This window comes from Haliotis rubra, unplaced genomic scaffold, assembly GCF_003918875.1.
Source record: "Haliotis rubra isolate DU_JTF1 unplaced genomic scaffold, ASM391887v1 Scf1537, whole genome shotgun sequence".
Lineage (NCBI taxonomy): Eukaryota > Metazoa > Mollusca > Gastropoda > Lepetellida > Haliotidae > Haliotis > Haliotis rubra.
In genome coordinates, this window is record NW_025765489.1 from 49,504 (window position 1) to 68,611 (window position 19,108).

The 19,108-nt window shown below is 38.2% G+C and overlaps 1 protein-coding gene and 1 long non-coding RNA gene across 2 annotated transcripts in view; one reads left to right on the forward strand and one right to left on the reverse strand.

Annotated features, from left to right (window-relative positions):
* Positions 1–2,708: 2,708 nt before the first annotated feature.
* On the reverse strand, positions 2,709–7,910 carry LOC124270680. The gene is made up of 3 exons (XR_006896860.1): positions 7,793–7,910; positions 3,125–3,227; positions 2,709–2,807 (listed from the first exon to the last, which is right to left on the reverse strand). It is a non-coding gene; the product is annotated as an uncharacterized LOC124270680 (long non-coding RNA).
* Positions 7,911–18,503: 10,593 nt separating this feature from the next.
* LOC124270686 overlaps positions 18,504–19,108 on the forward strand; it is a 30,588-nt gene continuing 29,983 nt past the window's right edge. The window contains exon 1 of the mRNA XM_046705715.1: positions 18,504–18,595. Within this exon, the coding sequence (XP_046561671.1) occupies positions 18,521–18,595 (75 nt within the window). The 5' untranslated portion in view covers positions 18,504–18,520. The remainder of the gene's footprint in view (positions 18,596–19,108) is intronic.

Consider the following 19,108-nt stretch of genomic DNA (forward strand, 5'->3'; position numbering starts at 1 on the left):
CTGACCACCAGGGGTCAGAAGACATTGCCAAGAGGAGCGGAAGGAGGAAATCCCTGGTTGCCATGGCCCCAGCTAACACGGAAATGTTTTAAAAATATCCCCAAAACATTTCGTGAAATGTTCCAGAAACATTTTTTAAAATGTTTTATTCACGTGATTTTGTATGGTTCCAGAAATGTTTTAGAAACATTTTCAAAAACGTTTAACTATAAGGTTTTTAAAATGTTTTCCTGAAATGTTTTTTCGAGATGTTTTGGAAATGTTTTAAAAAATGTTTTATTCACGTGATTTTGTATGGTTCCAGAAACGTTTCAGCAATGTTTTCTCCAACATTCAGTGAATATATTCCATAAAGGTTTTCTGAAAACGTTTTATAGATGCGATTTTGTATGGTTCTGGAAACTAGGGGTGTCACGATACACCAATCTCACGATACGATACGTATCACGATTTTAAGGTCACGATACGATACGTATCGCGATACATAATTTTCGCGCCTTTTCATAGCATTACCTTACAGGCAACGTACTCGCTCGCTGATTGGTCCATCAAAATACTCTAGCCAATCACAAAAGCTGTTAGTTTCCAACCTATTTTTTAAGTAAAGCTAGCTACATCTATTTATCGGAGCGATCTCGTATAATTTTACCATCAAGACTTAGAAGGAGATGGATATAGCATAAAAATTTGAATCGATAAAGTTTTAAAATAGGAATCGATACACGCAAGCATGTATCGCGTATCGTATCGTCAGTAAAAATGTATCGATGCATCGATACATTCGCGTATCGCGACACCCCTACTGGAAACGTTTTAATAACATTTCCTTCGAACATATAGTTTTAACTTTTCAAGCATATAGAATAGCCCTGATAACAATTAGGTGGTTTTTTGTTTAAAACGTAAACCACTGGAACAAAACGTAGAACACTAACAGTTAACAATGTACATAATAAACTCTGTCAAAAAAGAAACGCAACCCCTGTCCTCAGATATGAAAAATTCGTTTGAATGAAGTTATTGCTTCCAAACTAAATGTTATTCGAATGTATTGAAATTATACACGTAATTAATGAAGATTACCATCCAAACAACTGCATTTGTACGCATAAGTGTATTTTATTGCTTATTCCGTCACAACGCATGAAATGACCCTCATGGTGACTTCGCACAAAAAAACACATGCAAATCATGAAAATGGCAGTTAATGTAGGGGTGTATAAAAGCCCATGTGCTTTCGTATTATATTCATTCATTTGTCGCATGAAAAGCTGTGTGAAAAATGCCACGATTGAGTGCTGCCGACCGAAATATCGCCATTGGTCGTGTTCAAGCCGGAGAAAGTTTTGGAACTGTTGCACGGCACCTAAATGTTCACAAAACAACGATATCCCGACTTTGGAGCCGCTACAACAACTTCAATTTGACCAACGATCGCCCGAGAAGTGGAAGGCCAAGAATCACGACCCCCCTTCAAGATCGGTACATCCGGGTCCATCACCTGCGTAATCGGCATGCCCTACCAACCGTGACTGCCACACAAATACCAGGTTTGAGGAGAGTGTCAGCTCAAACGATTAGGAACCGTCTGAAAGAAGCGGGTTTACGTGCCTGTAGACCAGTTGTTGGACCTGTACTACGCCCCCTACATCGACGCCGACGACTCAGGTGGTGCAACAACGTAAGGATATGGACTTTACAAAACTGGAGGCGCATCTGGTTTTCTGATGAATCCCGTTTTCTTTTGCAACATCACGACGGAAGAAAACGTGTGTATAGGAGACGTCATGAACGTTTTGCGCCCATCTGCGTCCGACAGGGGGACAGATTTGGCGGAGAAAGCGTTATGGTTTGGGGATCCATCTCATACAACCAGAAATCAGACTTGGTGATCGTTGAAGGGAACCTGACAGCCCAACGTTACATCAACCACGTATTACAGCCTCACCTTCTCCCGATTATTGACCAACAGACACAGATTTTTCAACCAGACAACGCCCGGCCTCATACTGCACGTGCAACAATGAACTTTCTGCAGAATTCCAACGTCAATGTCTTGCCATAGCCCTCTAAATCACCAGACCTCAACCCTATTGAACACCTGTGGGATACTCTGGGTCGACGCGTACGTCAACGTCAGCCGCCGCCACAGACGCTGCAACAGCTCGGCGTTGCACTGCAGGAGGAGTGGAGAGCCATTCCCCAGGAAAGAATCCGGCGTCTTATCCGTTCTTGTCCAAGGAGATGCCGTGCAGTGATTGCAGCTCGTGGTGCTCATACGAGATACTGAGAAAGACGCCCCCCTGGTGACAAACTGGTGTCTGTGAGATGACTTTTGAAATGACAATTTTAAACATGCCCATCTTGGTTATTATTCTGCCAAATTTCAGACTTCTGTCTTAAATAATAAAAATGCTGTGTCGTCTTAAAACTTCAGATCAAAATCTCTAAAATACAGGGGTTGCGTTTCTTTTTTGACAGAGTTTATGTCTGTGGCAAATAGTTAGACATATACATAGGGGCGTGTCTCACTTAGAAACAGCGTTAGAAAGACATATAGATGTCTAGACTCAACCCTTTTACTATATAATAGGGTTGGGTCTATACCTCTATATGTCTTTCTAACGTTGTTTCTAAGCGACACATGTCCCTATGGACATATATAGTTAATCTTTACAAGGACACCAAAAACAGATAAAAGAATGGCAGACTTGTAATCAACAATTTTATTAATAATTTTGGAAACGTGTACACTTTTTCAGTTTGTTTCATTATCTTCTTCTTTGCTTTTGCAGTCATCCATATTTCTGAAATATAGAAAACTTTCAATAATCTTAAGCAGGTACTTGAAATGTGATATTTACTCAAACCAAGTGACACTAACCAGGAGACTCAGTCTTCTATCACGTTTGTACAGACAGTGTTTGTGGACATGAACACACTATTGGAATGTAATGACTGATATGATAATATCCAGAATCGTGCTGAATACCAAAGATGTAGCAAGCACAGAATATCACTTACTGGTCAGAGGCTGGGTACAAGTACAAATCAAATCTTGCAATAAAAAGCCCAAAATATATCAACATGTTTATAGACAATGGTATTTAACAGCTGCACTTACATAATTCACTGCTCCTGGAATATTTGATGTGTTCCTCCATAAATCCATCATGTGTAACAGTGTGTTTGTATATCCTGGAATGCTTGTCTCATATTCGCCCTTGCTGCAATGAACATAACAATGTTACACATTATCACAAGTTATAAATTGAACCGTTTTCCATAAAGCATATAAAGTAGCTCCAGTTAGTCTAAAGCTGAAACATACTATGTAATTGCCTCAAGCTTTTGGTGGGTGCCCATTTACAACAAACTTGGATTACTGGCGAGCGTTTCTAGCCCAGAATCCAAACTGGAATTGATTTATTACACATCTATTGTAACTAGCTACATGATTCAAGCCTTAAAGAACCACTAAACTTTGTTTTTTGTTACTCTTTTAACCATTACATATGAAAGATTTGTGGTTAGTCTTATGCGGAACACCAAATTTATTCTTTAAAAACTTGTGGTTAATTAATACCGAGCGATTAAAGTGGCCAAAAAGTCGCCTGCTTCCCTCTCGCCCGCCAACGAAACCACAGACAGGTTACGTAACTCTGTCGCCAGAGCACTGCAGTGACGTCATATGAGGAACGATTTTCAGTTAGTTGTATAGAAAGTGTGTAGCACGCTCATCATTTTGATGATTTCTCGACATGAACGCATTTATTACGCTGGAATCGTTGCTTTGTCGTCAATTGCTCCTAGGGTCGGGTGATGGTGTCACCATGCACAGATTTCCACAGGATCCCGCAGTTCGCTAAATGGGTTATGTTTGTGAGCGGTGGCGAAGCGCTGTGGAAGCCTGAAACGATATCTTACTTGTGTTCAGATCGCTTCACGGAAGTTAAAGAATCAAAACTACTTACTAGTTATAGTAAAATATGTATATGATTGATGACCATAAAGATTTTCCATAACACAACTTGTAACATAACGATTTCTTCCTCGGAAGTGAGGTTGTGGTCGAAGTAACAATAATATTGTAAGTAGTATTATATATTGACACCCACCTGGCTGCCAGGAGAGAAATTGTCATGTTATACGCTATGTCATGCAAAATCTTATTGGCCATCAATAAAATACATATTTTATTATTAGCAGAAAGTAGTTTTGATTTTGGGAATCTTCGCGTGAAAACAAACCTAAATAGCATTTATCCACAGACTGGCTGGATGTTCCGACAGGGCTCGCCATTTTGAAAATCAGAAGTCTGTTAGAATTAATGAGATTATAGTTTGTTTTCATCAAGTTAGAAAATCAAAACTACTTTCTACTCAGTAGTTAAATATGTATTGGAATCATAACCAAAGGGTTTTGCATGACACAACTTATAACATAACGATTTCTTCCACGGAAGCCAGAGGTGGGGGTCGAAGTCACAATATCTGCGCGATAAATTTCTTTTGCTACATTCACATGGTTAATGTCCACTCACCAGTATGTAGATACTAGTCAATGTGCGTCTTTATATTTGGTCTTATAATCCTAATTAGTTTTTTATCATACTTTTATGCATTTTGAAACTAAATATAAAGCTGACGATCTGCTGATACTTATAGTGAATTTATGACAGAACTGTAATATCTAGACATTTTATAGTTTGCCAATGTGAATCATAATTCGCACACACACCCTAGTGTATGTTGTCTGTCTCATTACACTTCAGGACGAAAACAATGATTCTGTTGAATGCTACGACAAATGATTAAAAAACAAAATGCAAATATTAAAATTAAAACAGATTAAAGTTATAGGAACAATATCAGGCCATTACCTTGTTTTGAGGAATGTATCCATCAATATCCACAAACTGTTCCAAATGATGTGTCTTTTAACAGTTTAATATACGAAAAGTGATAAATCTTTCAGGTATTGGTGTATAGTCTCATTGGTCACCCAAGATAGCACACCTGGCAACTAATTGCATAATGTCCGCCTTTCATTAAAAACAGTAATGTAGTTAGCCAATAATGGGCAATCAATCAATGTATTGCCGGTTAATCCTTTGAAAGAAGGACGTTGTTTTTACGCTAGACACCGACACGGCAGAGTGTATTCAGTATAGATTAGTAAATCTACATACATAAACACTACCTTTTGACAAATCCGCTGTGTAAGATAAAAGTAATTAATCAATCAGCGCGTTATCGGTTAATCCTTTGATCGATGTTCATAATGTAGAATATTTACTCCAGACACAAGAAATGCCAAATGGGAACCTTTGTCGGGTAATCTAAGTGTGTTACCACTAATTATACCTGTTATAAATTCATTAACTGACCATCAAGTGAATGATGACAAATAACATGTGTAGGTTTATACCACCTAACACGGGTTACAACAAAGGGAGTATTAATTGCTGTATTGTATGTGAAAACTTATGGGCCGACACTGTTTTGAGAATACAAACAGATTTTTACATGACATGATTAAATATCGAGATAAAAAAACACAGAAATGGGATCAATTTGGATCAGTCATTATACAAATAGGGCCTAACGACACCAATCAATTGTGACAGAAGCGTCTATGAAAACAAGTTGTAACTCGGAAACTAGGCAAAGCAGGAGACAAAATTAAATGACAGTAGATTGTGAGAACATATAGCTTTCATTTTCCACAACAATTGTCACGATTTCAGGTTTATACAAGCCTGTAAACAAGATAATTTACCCCCTAAAATGTAGATGAATTCTGCATCGGCCCTCAAAGCTATTCCTCATATGACGTCACAGAGTCGCGCCGCTCTGATTGGTTGAAATTTCGTTCGCGGGTGAGAATTGTGCACTGTTGTCAAAAAGGTCGATTTAAGTCAATTAAAGGTCGAAATGAGTAGTTTTAATGACGGGGTTGCATTTATAACGATGCCAGTTAGTGATTTATGTATTTTTACCCCCTAGGGTTTATGTGACCTTTAAACGCGGACCGGTTGCAGCTGCAGTACGATTTCGTTGCGAGCATTGTAACCAGATTCTTCAGTTTTCGATCACGATGTTTTCGGTTTCACCGAAACATCATTTCACCAAGAATTGTAACAACTTTATTTGGTCCAACATTTACTAAACTGAGACCACGCCATTTTCACTATGGAATACTGTACCATGAAAAATCAAGAAAAACCCTAATCAACACGGTTTCAAACGATGTCACTTATATACTGGTGTCAAACCTCGACATTGTTTATATATCCTTTCTGCAAAAGCAATTAGATCAATATTTTTATGTAAATCATCACCAAACATTGATCACCTCACTGACAATATATTGTGATAGTCTGTGGCCATACACTGTGGTATAGCAAGTGGCCATACAGTGACAACTCATAGCCGAGGACTAGTCATCGCCAACGCCCCGTTATAGTGTAGACCACAAGTTTATTTCTGGCTCTTGTCTAGAAGGGAAATACATCTATCCAAAACCGATCAATTAATTTGTCTTGGGAAAATTTAAGAATACACAGTGTTAACAGAGTACCTTTAATAAGAGACCATATAATAAATATTATTTATTATATCGTCTCTGCTTTAGTATAGCACTTGAAAACATGCGGTAATAGTGGACAAACAACAATCCGACAACCCAGCAGATTGTCATTTAACACTTAGTTTAGTCAGTGTTAATTAACAAGAATGCGTCTGTCATTTAATTAAAGAAATAGTTTATTACATCTATAACATACACACACTAGGACAGCCAGTAACTATCCCCCAGTCAAGTGGATCAGAAACTAATTTCGAAAATATTTCGATTCCCCATTTTCGTGGTTCTATAAAATAGACGCAACTTTCCAACGACTTAAACGAGCAAAATTGTCATAGTTTAAAAAAATTGAAAATTAGCTGCAATGTTAAATTAATAAAATATCTTTCAGAAATAACATGGAAGAAATTAACAACGATAAGGGCCACTGGCTTGCGCATACGTTTACGATCGAAAACCGAACGTAATAGCGGCATTAACCGCCTTACTGAACTCTGCTTGAACACAGATTGCTCGCCCTTCATAGCCTAATTATCCTTTTATGTAACATAAAATTAATTAGGTGCAAACTCTCTTAGACATTCTTCACAACGATATAATATATATCCAAAGCGAGCTGAATTCGATGTTCTGGTGATTTCGACGATTACATTGCTCGCGCTATATCGGGGGGAGTACGTGCGCGATCGGAGTGCACAAACAGTTTCACTGGTAGGGCGGATGCAAAAAATATCAATATTTTTTACCCGAGATCGTTAATACCACTTCAGATGCAAATCAATTGCCGATATAACCAAATATAGCAAAAATCTGTAAGATCTGTCGTCTGCTGGTGACAAGCAATATACCAGATATAAACAGGAAGCCACGTGATCACAACACTCACTAGCATGGCGGAGCGAAAAGTATACAAATCCCAGATGTGGAGATCAGCAACAGTTTCGCCGATATGATATCATCAACGCTATTTTTGTAGGAAACACTTGATATTTTTTGTGTGAAATAGATAAATATATCCCTTTTCACTCAAGGTTAGTAAAATATAATTACGTTTCACCGGGTCACCGGGATTCTCTGTTGGCAGCCTAATAACACTGAATCACGTTTCTCAAAACCCCGCTACTTTTGAGTAACACAGTATTTTATTTGAGTGAATATCAAAATGTATATAAACATGAAAATAGTGACTGTAAAATTAACTCACCGCAACCGAGGTCACATCGATGATCCAGTTCCAGTTGTTGCACCATGAGTCGAATGACAAGGTGGTAGGGTCCTGAATAAACTTCAGCTAAGATGGCGGGTGCAAAATTATGACGTGAAGGGTGACGTCATTCCGACGTCATTTCCCGCGGTAACAATAAGGCATTGTGTCGCAACATTTAAAAAATGTTAGCAAAACGTGTAGGTGTGATATCATTTCAAAAACCTTTAAAGAACAAGTCATAATAATAAAACACATTATAAATGTGATGACAGATCCGGCTAAAACATTTCAGGAACGTTTTAAGGCACATTAATGACAAGTTATACATTAGAACGTGGCTGAGTGAGATCATTGTTTGTGATTGCAGTGTATGTACTGTTTATGTCACACCAACGTTACAACAGAAAAAGTGTTTTAAAACGTGATGACAATATTTCATTAAACATGTTCTTGCACAACATTTCTGCAATGTTTTAAAAACATTTCAATCATATGTTATGAAATAGTTTCACCCATGTTACAGCATGACGTTTCTGAACAACATTTAGAAAAATTTCAAAATTAAACATTTTCAGTATTTTGAGATATTCACACATTATTTGTATGATTATGTTCTTGCATAATCTGCAGCGTTTTAAACAATTTCACTAATATGTTGTGAAATAGTTTCATTGTTTTGAATAACATTTTGAAAACATTTCAAAAACATTTTCAGTATTCTTGAGAGATTTACAAATTATTTGTATGATATGTCACGGCTTTCATCATTGCTGCAAATATGATGAACATTTTCATCAGTCCTGATTTAAAAGTGTATTATAAATTAACAAGTCGGAGAGAGTGATATATTTACAAAATGATCCCATGAAAATTCACTTGCCAGTCGGGCCAGGGACTCTGGAGATTTGCTGGCCCGACTGGATTTTAACTAGCCATGGGCTACCGGGCCAGTGGCTATTTCTGCACACTGTTTGTATGATATGACATAAATGTGTGCACAATGTTTTTAAAACGTAATGACAATATTTCATTAAACATGTTCTTGCATAATATTCCTGCAGCGTTTTAAAACATCTCACTAAAATGTTGTGAAATGGTTTCACACACGTTATAGCATGACGTTTTGGACAACATTTGAAAACATTTCAAAACCATTTTCAGTATTTTTAGAAATTTAGACATTATTTGTATGATATGGCATAAATGTGTGCACAATGTTTTTAAAACGTGATGACAATATTTCATTAAAGATGTTCGTGCACAATATTTCTGCAACGTTTTAAAAAATATTTCAATGACATGTTATGAAATAGTTTCACTCATGTTATAGCATGACGTTTTGAATAACATTTTGAAAACATTTCAATAACATTATGATTTGTTGTGAAACATTTTATAACGTTTCAAAACATTTTGACGAAAATGTTTTTGAAAAACCATTTTGAAACATTATGAAAATGTTTTGTGTTAACTGGGTTAATAACCTTAAAAAAATCATGAACCTCGAACGTAACTATTTCAGTGTTTACCTTCCCATACCGATGTATACCGAAAGACAGGCTCAACACATTGATCGAACATTGCCGTTATCATGACTGCAAATTTTACCGTGACCGCGGAAAAATTAATTCAGTATCTAATCAGTTTTCCATGAACATGTGATAGGCAAGTGACTTGCATACCAGTCTGCAGTAGGTCTATTCAAAACATAGTCGGGATCGGGATCGTTCCACGGCTGTATGTTGTCAACTGGTGGATTCGTCGTCAATATTCCTGTCGGTCTTGCCGCTAGAAATACTTTCAAATTGAAAAGGTTGTATGTATGTGATATTATCTGTATCTAGTATGCCATCCAAATCCAGGTTTGACTTCGTGGATTGATTTATTTGCTAAACTACCCTCATGTGCCATATTAAAGTTCACAAAATGGCCGTCATGTAATTTTCGCTAACTGTGATGAGATGTAAATAAAGTTTGATTTCCAAATAATGCCTGAAGCCACCTACCTGATATTTTCAGTATTTAGTAATACAGCCATTTACTGCAAGTACAGCCCTCATTCACTTAGGTAGAGTAGAATACAGTGATTTTATGTACTCTGGAGTAAGTGATGTCCAGATACCTTGAACGTGATCTATCAGATCCTGCTTGGTTTTTATTTCATGTAACTGTCTTTGTAGTCTGATTTTCAGAGTTCTCCATACATTTTCAATGATATTACAGTCTGGGGACTGAGGAGGCCAATTCATTGTCTGAATGTCATTGTCACGTCCTCTGAATTGTCTGTCTAGAAACATGGACAGGACAATTGTCCTCTTGAAATATATAGCCCCGATATGCTGGAACTTTGGCTATTACCGGCCAAAGGTTGATGTCCAGTATATCTATATACTTTGTAGAGTTGATATGACCATCTACATCGACAAGGGTTCCAACACCTTCAAAACAAATACACCCCCCAGAACATCACACTGAGACGTGGGGCATTTTTATCCCTATACACACCAAGGCACCGGGGTTTCCACTTTTCCTCATTAGTCCTCAAAACATAAACGTTCTGACTACAACAACTTGAGTCTCATCTGAAAATATTACCCTAGACCAATCTCAATTTACATTCCATCTCAAATGTGTTCTGGCAAAGGCTCTTCTCTTGAACCTGTTTTGAGAGGATATGGTGGATTTCTTCTTCACAACTCTTCTATGAAAACCATTTTTATGAAGACGCCCCTTTGTATTGTCCTCCTGGATAGTCTTACTTGAGATGTCTGGTTCCAAAGTGAAGATATATCCTGAAGAGACTTCCTCCTATTACACTTAACAATCTTCAATAAAGCCCTAGTATCTCTGTCAGTTGATTTTCTTCTCCTGCCACTTCTCTGACAAGTTTCTATATTTCCTCCTTGAGAAAACCTCTTCAAACATTTACAGACAGTAAACCTATTTACACTTCCACTCTTGCCTTCTGAATTCAAACTTAATATGAGCTTTTTCTGATAGGCAGTAAGATCTTTCCCTCGAGATGCCATGACACTTTGAGCAGACGTCATACTAAGCACTTGAGAGTTATTCCCCTCTTTTGTTTACAAAATGAAACAGGTGTTAAGGCAAATTTGTACCCCCTAAAATTTCATACCCTATAACTATTGCTAAGATGAAATACACTTTCATTAAAAGAACCAGCTACTGCTGGCAAGAATCACAGCGGCCATTTTGTGAACTTTAATATGGCACATGATGAGTGTAGATGCAGACCTCAGTAAGCGAACAGGCTCGGTACCACTGTATTTTCCCTTGTGTTGATGTAGCGACTCTCGGGTATGACGTCACGCGACCATCTACCTCATTATCTTGTGTAATCGCGAAATGCTTTCGAGGGAGGTGCGTTTTAGATTCCTAATACAAGCTGTATAATGAAATATTACCGTTTTTAACTGTATTTTGTGAATATTATATATACCCAGGGGTTCATTAAGAGCGAAAATAAAAAAATGTGAAGTGACCTATTTAAAAATCCTTTAAGTCTAAAATTTGCTTAGCACTAAAAATCTTAAGTCTAAAACATTTTGCTTAGCTAAGATTTTAGATAAGACTGGATCATGAAACCGTCTCAGCAAAATCTTAGCTAAGACTAAGACTAAGACAGTTGCCATTGCAAGTTTAGAATGTTGTAATCATGACCGGTCACTCTTCCTTAACTGAGGAAAAAGGTTTAGTAGCAGGCACCTGTTGAAAGGTTCCAAACAAGTCAAGTCATCCCTGCAGCGGTGAATTTTAGTGTCTTTACGGTATGACGGGAACTCAACAGTCACCGGAAGTTACGTAATGGTTTGTTTGTCAACGCAAACACGTGCTGGGCTATCGTCTGCTAAAGTCGCTCAGTCAGTATGGCGGAGTAACAGCTAGGTTCAAATACCGAGGAGAAGTTCCAACTGGACTCGTCCAGAGGAGACGATCCTCATCGAAGAGGTGACCAAGAGGGAGAGTCTCCTCTTCGGAAAGCTGGATGGGTCCAGTAGGACAAACAAGGAAGAAATAAGTGCATGGGAAGACGTTGCGACGATTGTGAACTCGTAAGTTGAGATTAATTGCTTGTATAGCGATATAGATTCGATCACAAATATAATATGCAATATTTCAACCTAACTGAAATAAAATATTTCTGCTGATAAATTTTATTCCTCAGCTAACTGATTTTATGAAATGTACTGCGTATCTAGTTGGGCGAATTGTTCTAATGTAATAATCAAAACAGAATGAGCACTTGTGGATTTATTCGTTTGCCGGACAGAAGAATCCAATACTTGCCACCTCCATGGACTCTCAATTTATAAATTTAAAAACAAATTCTATAATATGGCAATGAGTCGTGAATGTCATCGAAAAGCTCTTCTTACTTCATTCTAAGTAGCTGTAATCTATTTCCTGATTGGTTCATATATTTTTGTGTTGACCAATCACAAGGCTGGTTACATTACATATCGGTGTAGTTTTTATTTTGATTTCGTTGTCGTGTATCGGCTGTTATTACGCTTCAGTCCGGATAAGTTGTCAGCGAGAAGGACAACCACACATATATATACCCACACATATATATACTTGAAATGTAATAGTACATGTAAATATGGATCGGATTTACAGAAAAAGCCAAGTGTCTAAGTTTCTATTTTGCGTTTTGGCCCACCTTTAGAATACCACAGCACCACGAACTTTAAAAATACGTCATAATACCCTTTACGTAATGTAATGTGATTTTGTTCGAAAGCACGTTCTCGAAACAATGCCCTTTGACGCCTGCATGGCAACACGGTGGTCTAGCTCAGCGAGTGCGTATAAGCTCCGCTCACTGGTGTTTCATCTCTACTAGCTATGTCATTGCATAAGCCCAACGATGTTGAGAGTTTCAAGTAGTTGTCTACCGGCGGATGCGCAATTTTTTGCAAGCACTAGTTTGAAATATTTTTCTTTTTTCACTAATACGCTGATATTTATTTGTATTACGGGGTGCTGAGGTGTTATGTTTTGTGTATTATTGTACTTTGGGGTTTTAGATTTAGCGAGAATGCGTTACACCGGTCTATATTATATATATATATTCGATTATTCGCAATTTTGGCCAATGTAATTATTTAAATTATGTAAATATATTATATATTTCGGTTTCTACGTAACTATTAAGTCTAAATTATTTACCAATGTGAAGTGACATACATATATATTTTTCATTCAGTAATTTGTAACCATTACATAGACAAGTTTTGTATTAGTATTTTATTTTTCGAAGCGGTAATAATGCATTACACTGGACACGTCAGTCATGTTTGTGCCTGTTCGGTCAATGCATTTATTATAATTATTTCAAGGGGTTCGGTACGTTAGGCTGAGGGGTTAGGGTTAGGGACCTAATCCAATATAGTAGGTACATGTCCGGTGTAATACCTGAGTACCATTTGTTGTTTTTCCTTTGCATTTTAATACTGCCGGTTCGGTCAATGCATTCTATTTATTAGGATTATTTCAAGGGGTTAAGGTTAGGGATTGGGGTTTAGAGGTTCGGGACCTAATCCAATATTTAGTAAGTACATGTCTGGTGTGAGTACCATTTGTTGTTTTTCCTTTTGCATTTTAATGCTTTTTAACACAAAACGGGAACCAAAAAAAGTACACTATGATATGGTTTAATGTAGAAATTTTGGGCTAATGGAAATTGGCCTGGAATTTGCACTCTCAAGCCTCTTTCACACGCAACATAAATTTTGTTCAGTAATGATTGGAAGGTTAACTCACCCTCGTGCCGTCACTACACATGCTCATGTCTCCCTCGTTCCTTAGTGCGATCCACATTATCCTTACAGTGTTCCCTACATCACTTTTCTGTCACAAAATCACCGATTTATATAAAAGCGCGTCATTCATGCATGCACCGTGAAATGCAACAACACTTTTCAGTTTGAGGCATATCGGCTCATTCCACACCACAAGTTAACTTGTAGATTACGGAATGGGACGAGTGTACCAAATGGCTTCGGATCCATTCGGAAATTGTCCGTAGATTAAATTCACAAGAGACCAAGTCTACCCGTAATTGTCCGTGACCTATTCGACTCTTTCCGTTCATTTCCGTGACGTCACAGGAATGACTCGATAAATTTGCACATTGTGCAACAGTGTGGACGTAGCTCAGTGCGTTATTGCTGGACTAGCGTTATAAATGAAAAGGAAGATATTTGTTTTGGGAAGTAGTGGCCAATATGTGTTGATGGCTATACAGGTGAGAAGTAGCAGCGAGAGCATATTACACAATCACCTCTCGCTGTGACCAAGCAGACGAGGTGAGCATAGTGAGCTTAATGAATTCCACCTACTGTAAAGCAGGCTGGAATTATGATTATGGGTTTCCGCTGTGAAAGGGGACAACCAGCAGCATAGCGATTGAAAACTTCACCTCAAACAGGCCATACACACCATGACGTTTTAATTCATGAACAGTGAATAAAAGGTACAATGTATACATATTAAATTCCTAGACTGCAATGTACACTCAATCAGATAACGGGAGCAAGGGAGGGAGGGCGGATTAATAGCTGTACGCGACAGGTGGTTCGGTGGTGACGCGAGAAGTGAGGTAACTCCACCGGTATCTGTCGCGTGGTGTGATGACGTAATGTTTGCAGCTGCGCGTGCCAAGGTCATGTTTATAAACAAAGGGACGTGGTATGGCGACGCCAACAATAACAATAATTTAGCGGTTAACGCTAAATGCGATTATTGCTGTACTAGCGTTATAAATGAAAAGGAAGATATTTGTTTTGGGAAGTGGTGGCCAATATGTGTGGATGTCTATACAGGGGTGAGGCGAAGTAGCAGCGAGAGCATATTACACAATCACCTCTCCGTTGTGACCAAGCAGACGAGGTGAGCACTGCGAGCGAATGAATTCCACCTACTATAAAGCAGGCTGGAATTATGATTATTGGTTTCGCGAGAGTGAAAGCGGACAACCAGCAGCATAGTGATTGAGAACTTCTCACCTCAAACAGGCCACCGCGATACAAATCGCCGGCCACAGCACGATATAGGTATTAAAAAACAGTGGGTAGAACAAACAGCAGAAACAACCCAAAATTAGCGCAAAAATTATGAAAAGCGTGTGCTCACTTATTGCCGTTATTTTAGCATTATCTGAGTTAGTTGGCAGTAAAGGCATTGATACTATTGTGCACGAAAGAGTGCATTGCACTGAGTGACAGGTGCACCACGTCAGCCAAATAATGTTCCCAGCTACATTTAACTGGATCAGTCTGATCGTGGCGGACGCTGATCTCATATAGCTCTTCAATTCTGTTAGCCAGTCTTCGCTTTAGCTTTTTGCAAGAAAGTTCAAGCTTTTTAATGTTCCCAGCCGACGGCCACACAACACGTGGCAACATGAACGACCACACCAACCTGGTGTCCGGCAGACGTAGCTTGGCATACAGCAAATCGTATAGGATGTCGTCGTACATGCACCTGGCGGACATTTGGCACATGTCGTTTAAACCTAAATTGATCACGAGCCATTTGGGAATGGTGTTACCCGCAGAAGCCAAGAGATTGTTAAGGGAAGATCGGAAGTGGCGCCATCGCCTCCCGCCTCGGACATGCCATCGTAGCCAAGACGCTGTAAAATGTTGCTCCAAGCTTCCCTCGCTCTGGCCATGTAGCTGTCGCCAATTACCCAGGCCACATCTGTAACATAGATCGGACAGCAGAAAAAATTGCTAAGCTAAGCCAAGCTAGTAAATATTAACTAGATTAAGTTAATTATTTGTGAGTATTTTATAAGAACCTAATATAGCCTTGGTATGATGACCATCTACCATAATGCTGAATTATACTTTCATCCAAACTATAAATCGTCACAGTTGTAGCAGCGCCTATTCTGAAAGAATGTGAGGTATACTGGGTCACGTCATAACCGACATGTGATAGCTTAATTTAGTGAGAATTGCCTGAAATTGATAGCGCTTTAATGAGGAGCCATCAAAATGGACAAAAAGCTGTGAGGTAGTGCATGGTCTGGACGTGAGATACCCAGCGAGCGCGCTAACAGGGCATAGTTCTGAGAAATTGAAAGCACTGTTCCTCTACTGAATTCGAACTGGTCAGTTTTCGAAAACCTTATGTGCAATGTTAATCCCCGGTCGGAAAGTGAAACATCATTAATTTGCAGTGAAGTTTTTGAATCATAGGCCTGTGAACTGCAAACAAACTCGCTGACCCTAAGGAAACCAAAAAGGGTTAGATAAATGCATCTGAGCTTCGTCAAAAGAGCTGCAGATAACAGCCGAAGCATTGACGATTCGCTGAAGAATTGGAAAAATGATGGGCTTTCGTATGTCCCGTTTAACTTTAATCTTGTGCATTCCGATGATGGCTTTTCTAACCAAGACATGTTCACAGTGATTGATAAAGTTATTTAGTTTATGCCAGGTGGATAAGGCTAAAATGTAGGCCCTTACAGTACGAGGTGATTTACCTTGAATTGACATGTAGCCTATGAATTGCAGAAGCTGGTCTAGGCAAATGGGCCCGTCTAGTTGTAGGCTAAACGCGCCCCTAAAATGTTGGAGACCGCGAGTTCGGTGGTGACGCTAAAAAGTGAGGTAACTCAATCGCTATCTGTCGCGTGGTGGGATGACGTAGCAACTGATGACGTCATGTGTTGACGTAATGTTTGCAGCTGCGCGTGCCAAGGTCATGTTTATAGTGAGTTAGTTAGTTATTATTTAACGTCACATCGGCAATATTTCAGCCATATCGTGACGAGAACATTTGACATTGAAATAGAATATATATAGATATTATAAAAACCTGCCGACGAAGGACAGCAAAAATACTAGATAATCACAGATATGAATATAAAACTAGTGAACAAAGCTAAAACATTCCAATTAAAGAAGACAATACAATATAAAAACGGGCTATAGATCGCCAACAACTGAAGATAGATCACCATACTAGGAACCATGGGGACTTACATTACTTTCGCTACCTGCATGGACCCTAGTTGGATTTACATCATCCCTTCAGCCATTGGCGACAGAAGAGAAATCTAGCCATAAATTAAAAGCACACATATTCTACGATTAAAAATGTGGCAAGCCTATATTTGCTTTGAAAGTTTTTGGGACTTACGTACCCTCTCAGTCATGTTTATAAACAAAGGCACGTGGTATGGCGACGCCAACAATAACACAATTTAGCGGTTAGCGCTAAATGCGATTAGCTGTCGAGCTAACAATAGGGTTCGCGTCCAACGGGTTCTCACAAACTGGTTGTTTTAATGAGACGTGACCTACGGCAGAGATCGTCCTCACGAGAAGTTGTGGTGCTGGGCCCCGTTTCACAAAGCTCTCGTAGGCCTAAGATCTCATAACACCTACGATATATCTTACGATACCACGCTAAGGGAGTTTCACGAAAGTATCTTAGTACTCTCGTTGTTACGAGAACACTTACGGTAACTTTTAGCTATCGTATTGCCAACTCTTTTGCTGAGAAGACATGAAAAGAACATGGATTGCGAGTTACGTCCCTTTGTGTAAACAGACGACAACCCGCCGTACAATGGAGTACTTGAAGTCAAAGGGAAGGGTGAGAAAAACGAATTTCTCGTCCTTTGAATTGGACATTTTAACGTCCGAAGTGGCCCACAACAGCAGCTATCGGTTTGGTAGATTTTCAGCAGTCATCACAGCTGCTGGCAAAAAGCGTCTCTGGAATGAGATCGCTGAAAAGTAAGTGATGATGGAGTCGATCTTTCGTTCGTAGGCTTCTTCTGATTTCAGCTTAATTAAATTTAAACGCAATGCTAAAAAAACCACAACGAATAAACACACTCCTTAATGTTTATGTGTAACAAGTGTCATAAAAGCAAATGATGTAATACTTTGACAAACGTCCTTAGATACAAAATGGGGATGGTGTCGGTATATTATGTACATTTGAGAATTTATCAACATAATTTCAAACCACTTGTGTTAATATTACAAAAAAGATATCATCTTTCATTGTATTATGAACATGTTTTTGTTAATAGGATCAATGCAAATGCTAATTCTAGGAGGGATGGGGACGAGGTCCCTAAGAAACGGACTGACTTCAGGTGAGGAAACATTGATCTTTCAAAACTGAACCTAAAGTTTTAGTTATTTATTTTCACCATGGAAGCGTAAATTATTTTTTATGAGTAAATTTGTTTGCCAATAACACAAAATTCAACATCAATAACAATTTGATCAAAGCTTTAGGACAAGTTTAGTTAATCTGCATTACAATTTGTAACATACTTTTTTCCCTCACTAAATACAAGTAATTAATTTATATGTTATGTACAAAAACCTTGCTACCAGTTATTTCACAGGGTAAACTAATATACATGGTATAACGTATATGCCTTGAAAGAGGAAATATAAATATTAAGTAGTTAACATACATGTATTCTTATTAGAATACAGTATGTTGATAATACAGTAATGTATTATCAAAATTTCATAAATTTGTCTGAAATATCATGTGAGTTTGTTGGAATGTGTCATGATCATTTACACACTGTTGTTTTTACCTCTGGATAAATATTGTACTTGTTCTACCCAAAAACTCAATCTGAATAAATTAAAAGCTAATATGTGAACCTTAATCCAAGATTTTGAATTCTCCCAGGTCCTTAGTTACAAAAAGGAAATGATGAGAAGGAGGGAGATGAAGAAAACTGATGGCGGTCCAAGCCCTCAACCATTGTCAGATGTGGAAGAAAGGGTATGAGAAACATTCACTACTTAGCTCAAAATGTGCTGAAAATAGATTCTCTGACAACTTCTCTTCATAGAAAGAAATTATGAATCACGCTTACTAAGATTTTAAATCTATACCCTGGTGGTGTGAAGTAAATTATTCGTAATTAGATTGGTTAATTGTTGAAAATACAAAACAGACAATATAATGTTTCAAACATCACATTTTTCTTAATAGGTAGCAAGTCTCATACCCACTTGCCTGTTAGAGGGTATTGAAGGTGGAATGGAGTCTGAATACTTTGAAACAAGTAAGAACTTAAGAAGCAGTATTAACATAAATACAGTATATCTCAGATATAAAAAGATTTTTTTCTATTCAATAAAACCATTTGAGAATAAATTAAAAGCAATTGTTTGATTTTTAGACCGATACTAAAATTTCAACAGATGTAATTAATGTAATTAATGTCATTACAGGTCCAACAGAGTCATGTGTGACCACTCAGTCTCCACCAGTGACCGAGGTCTCAGTGGA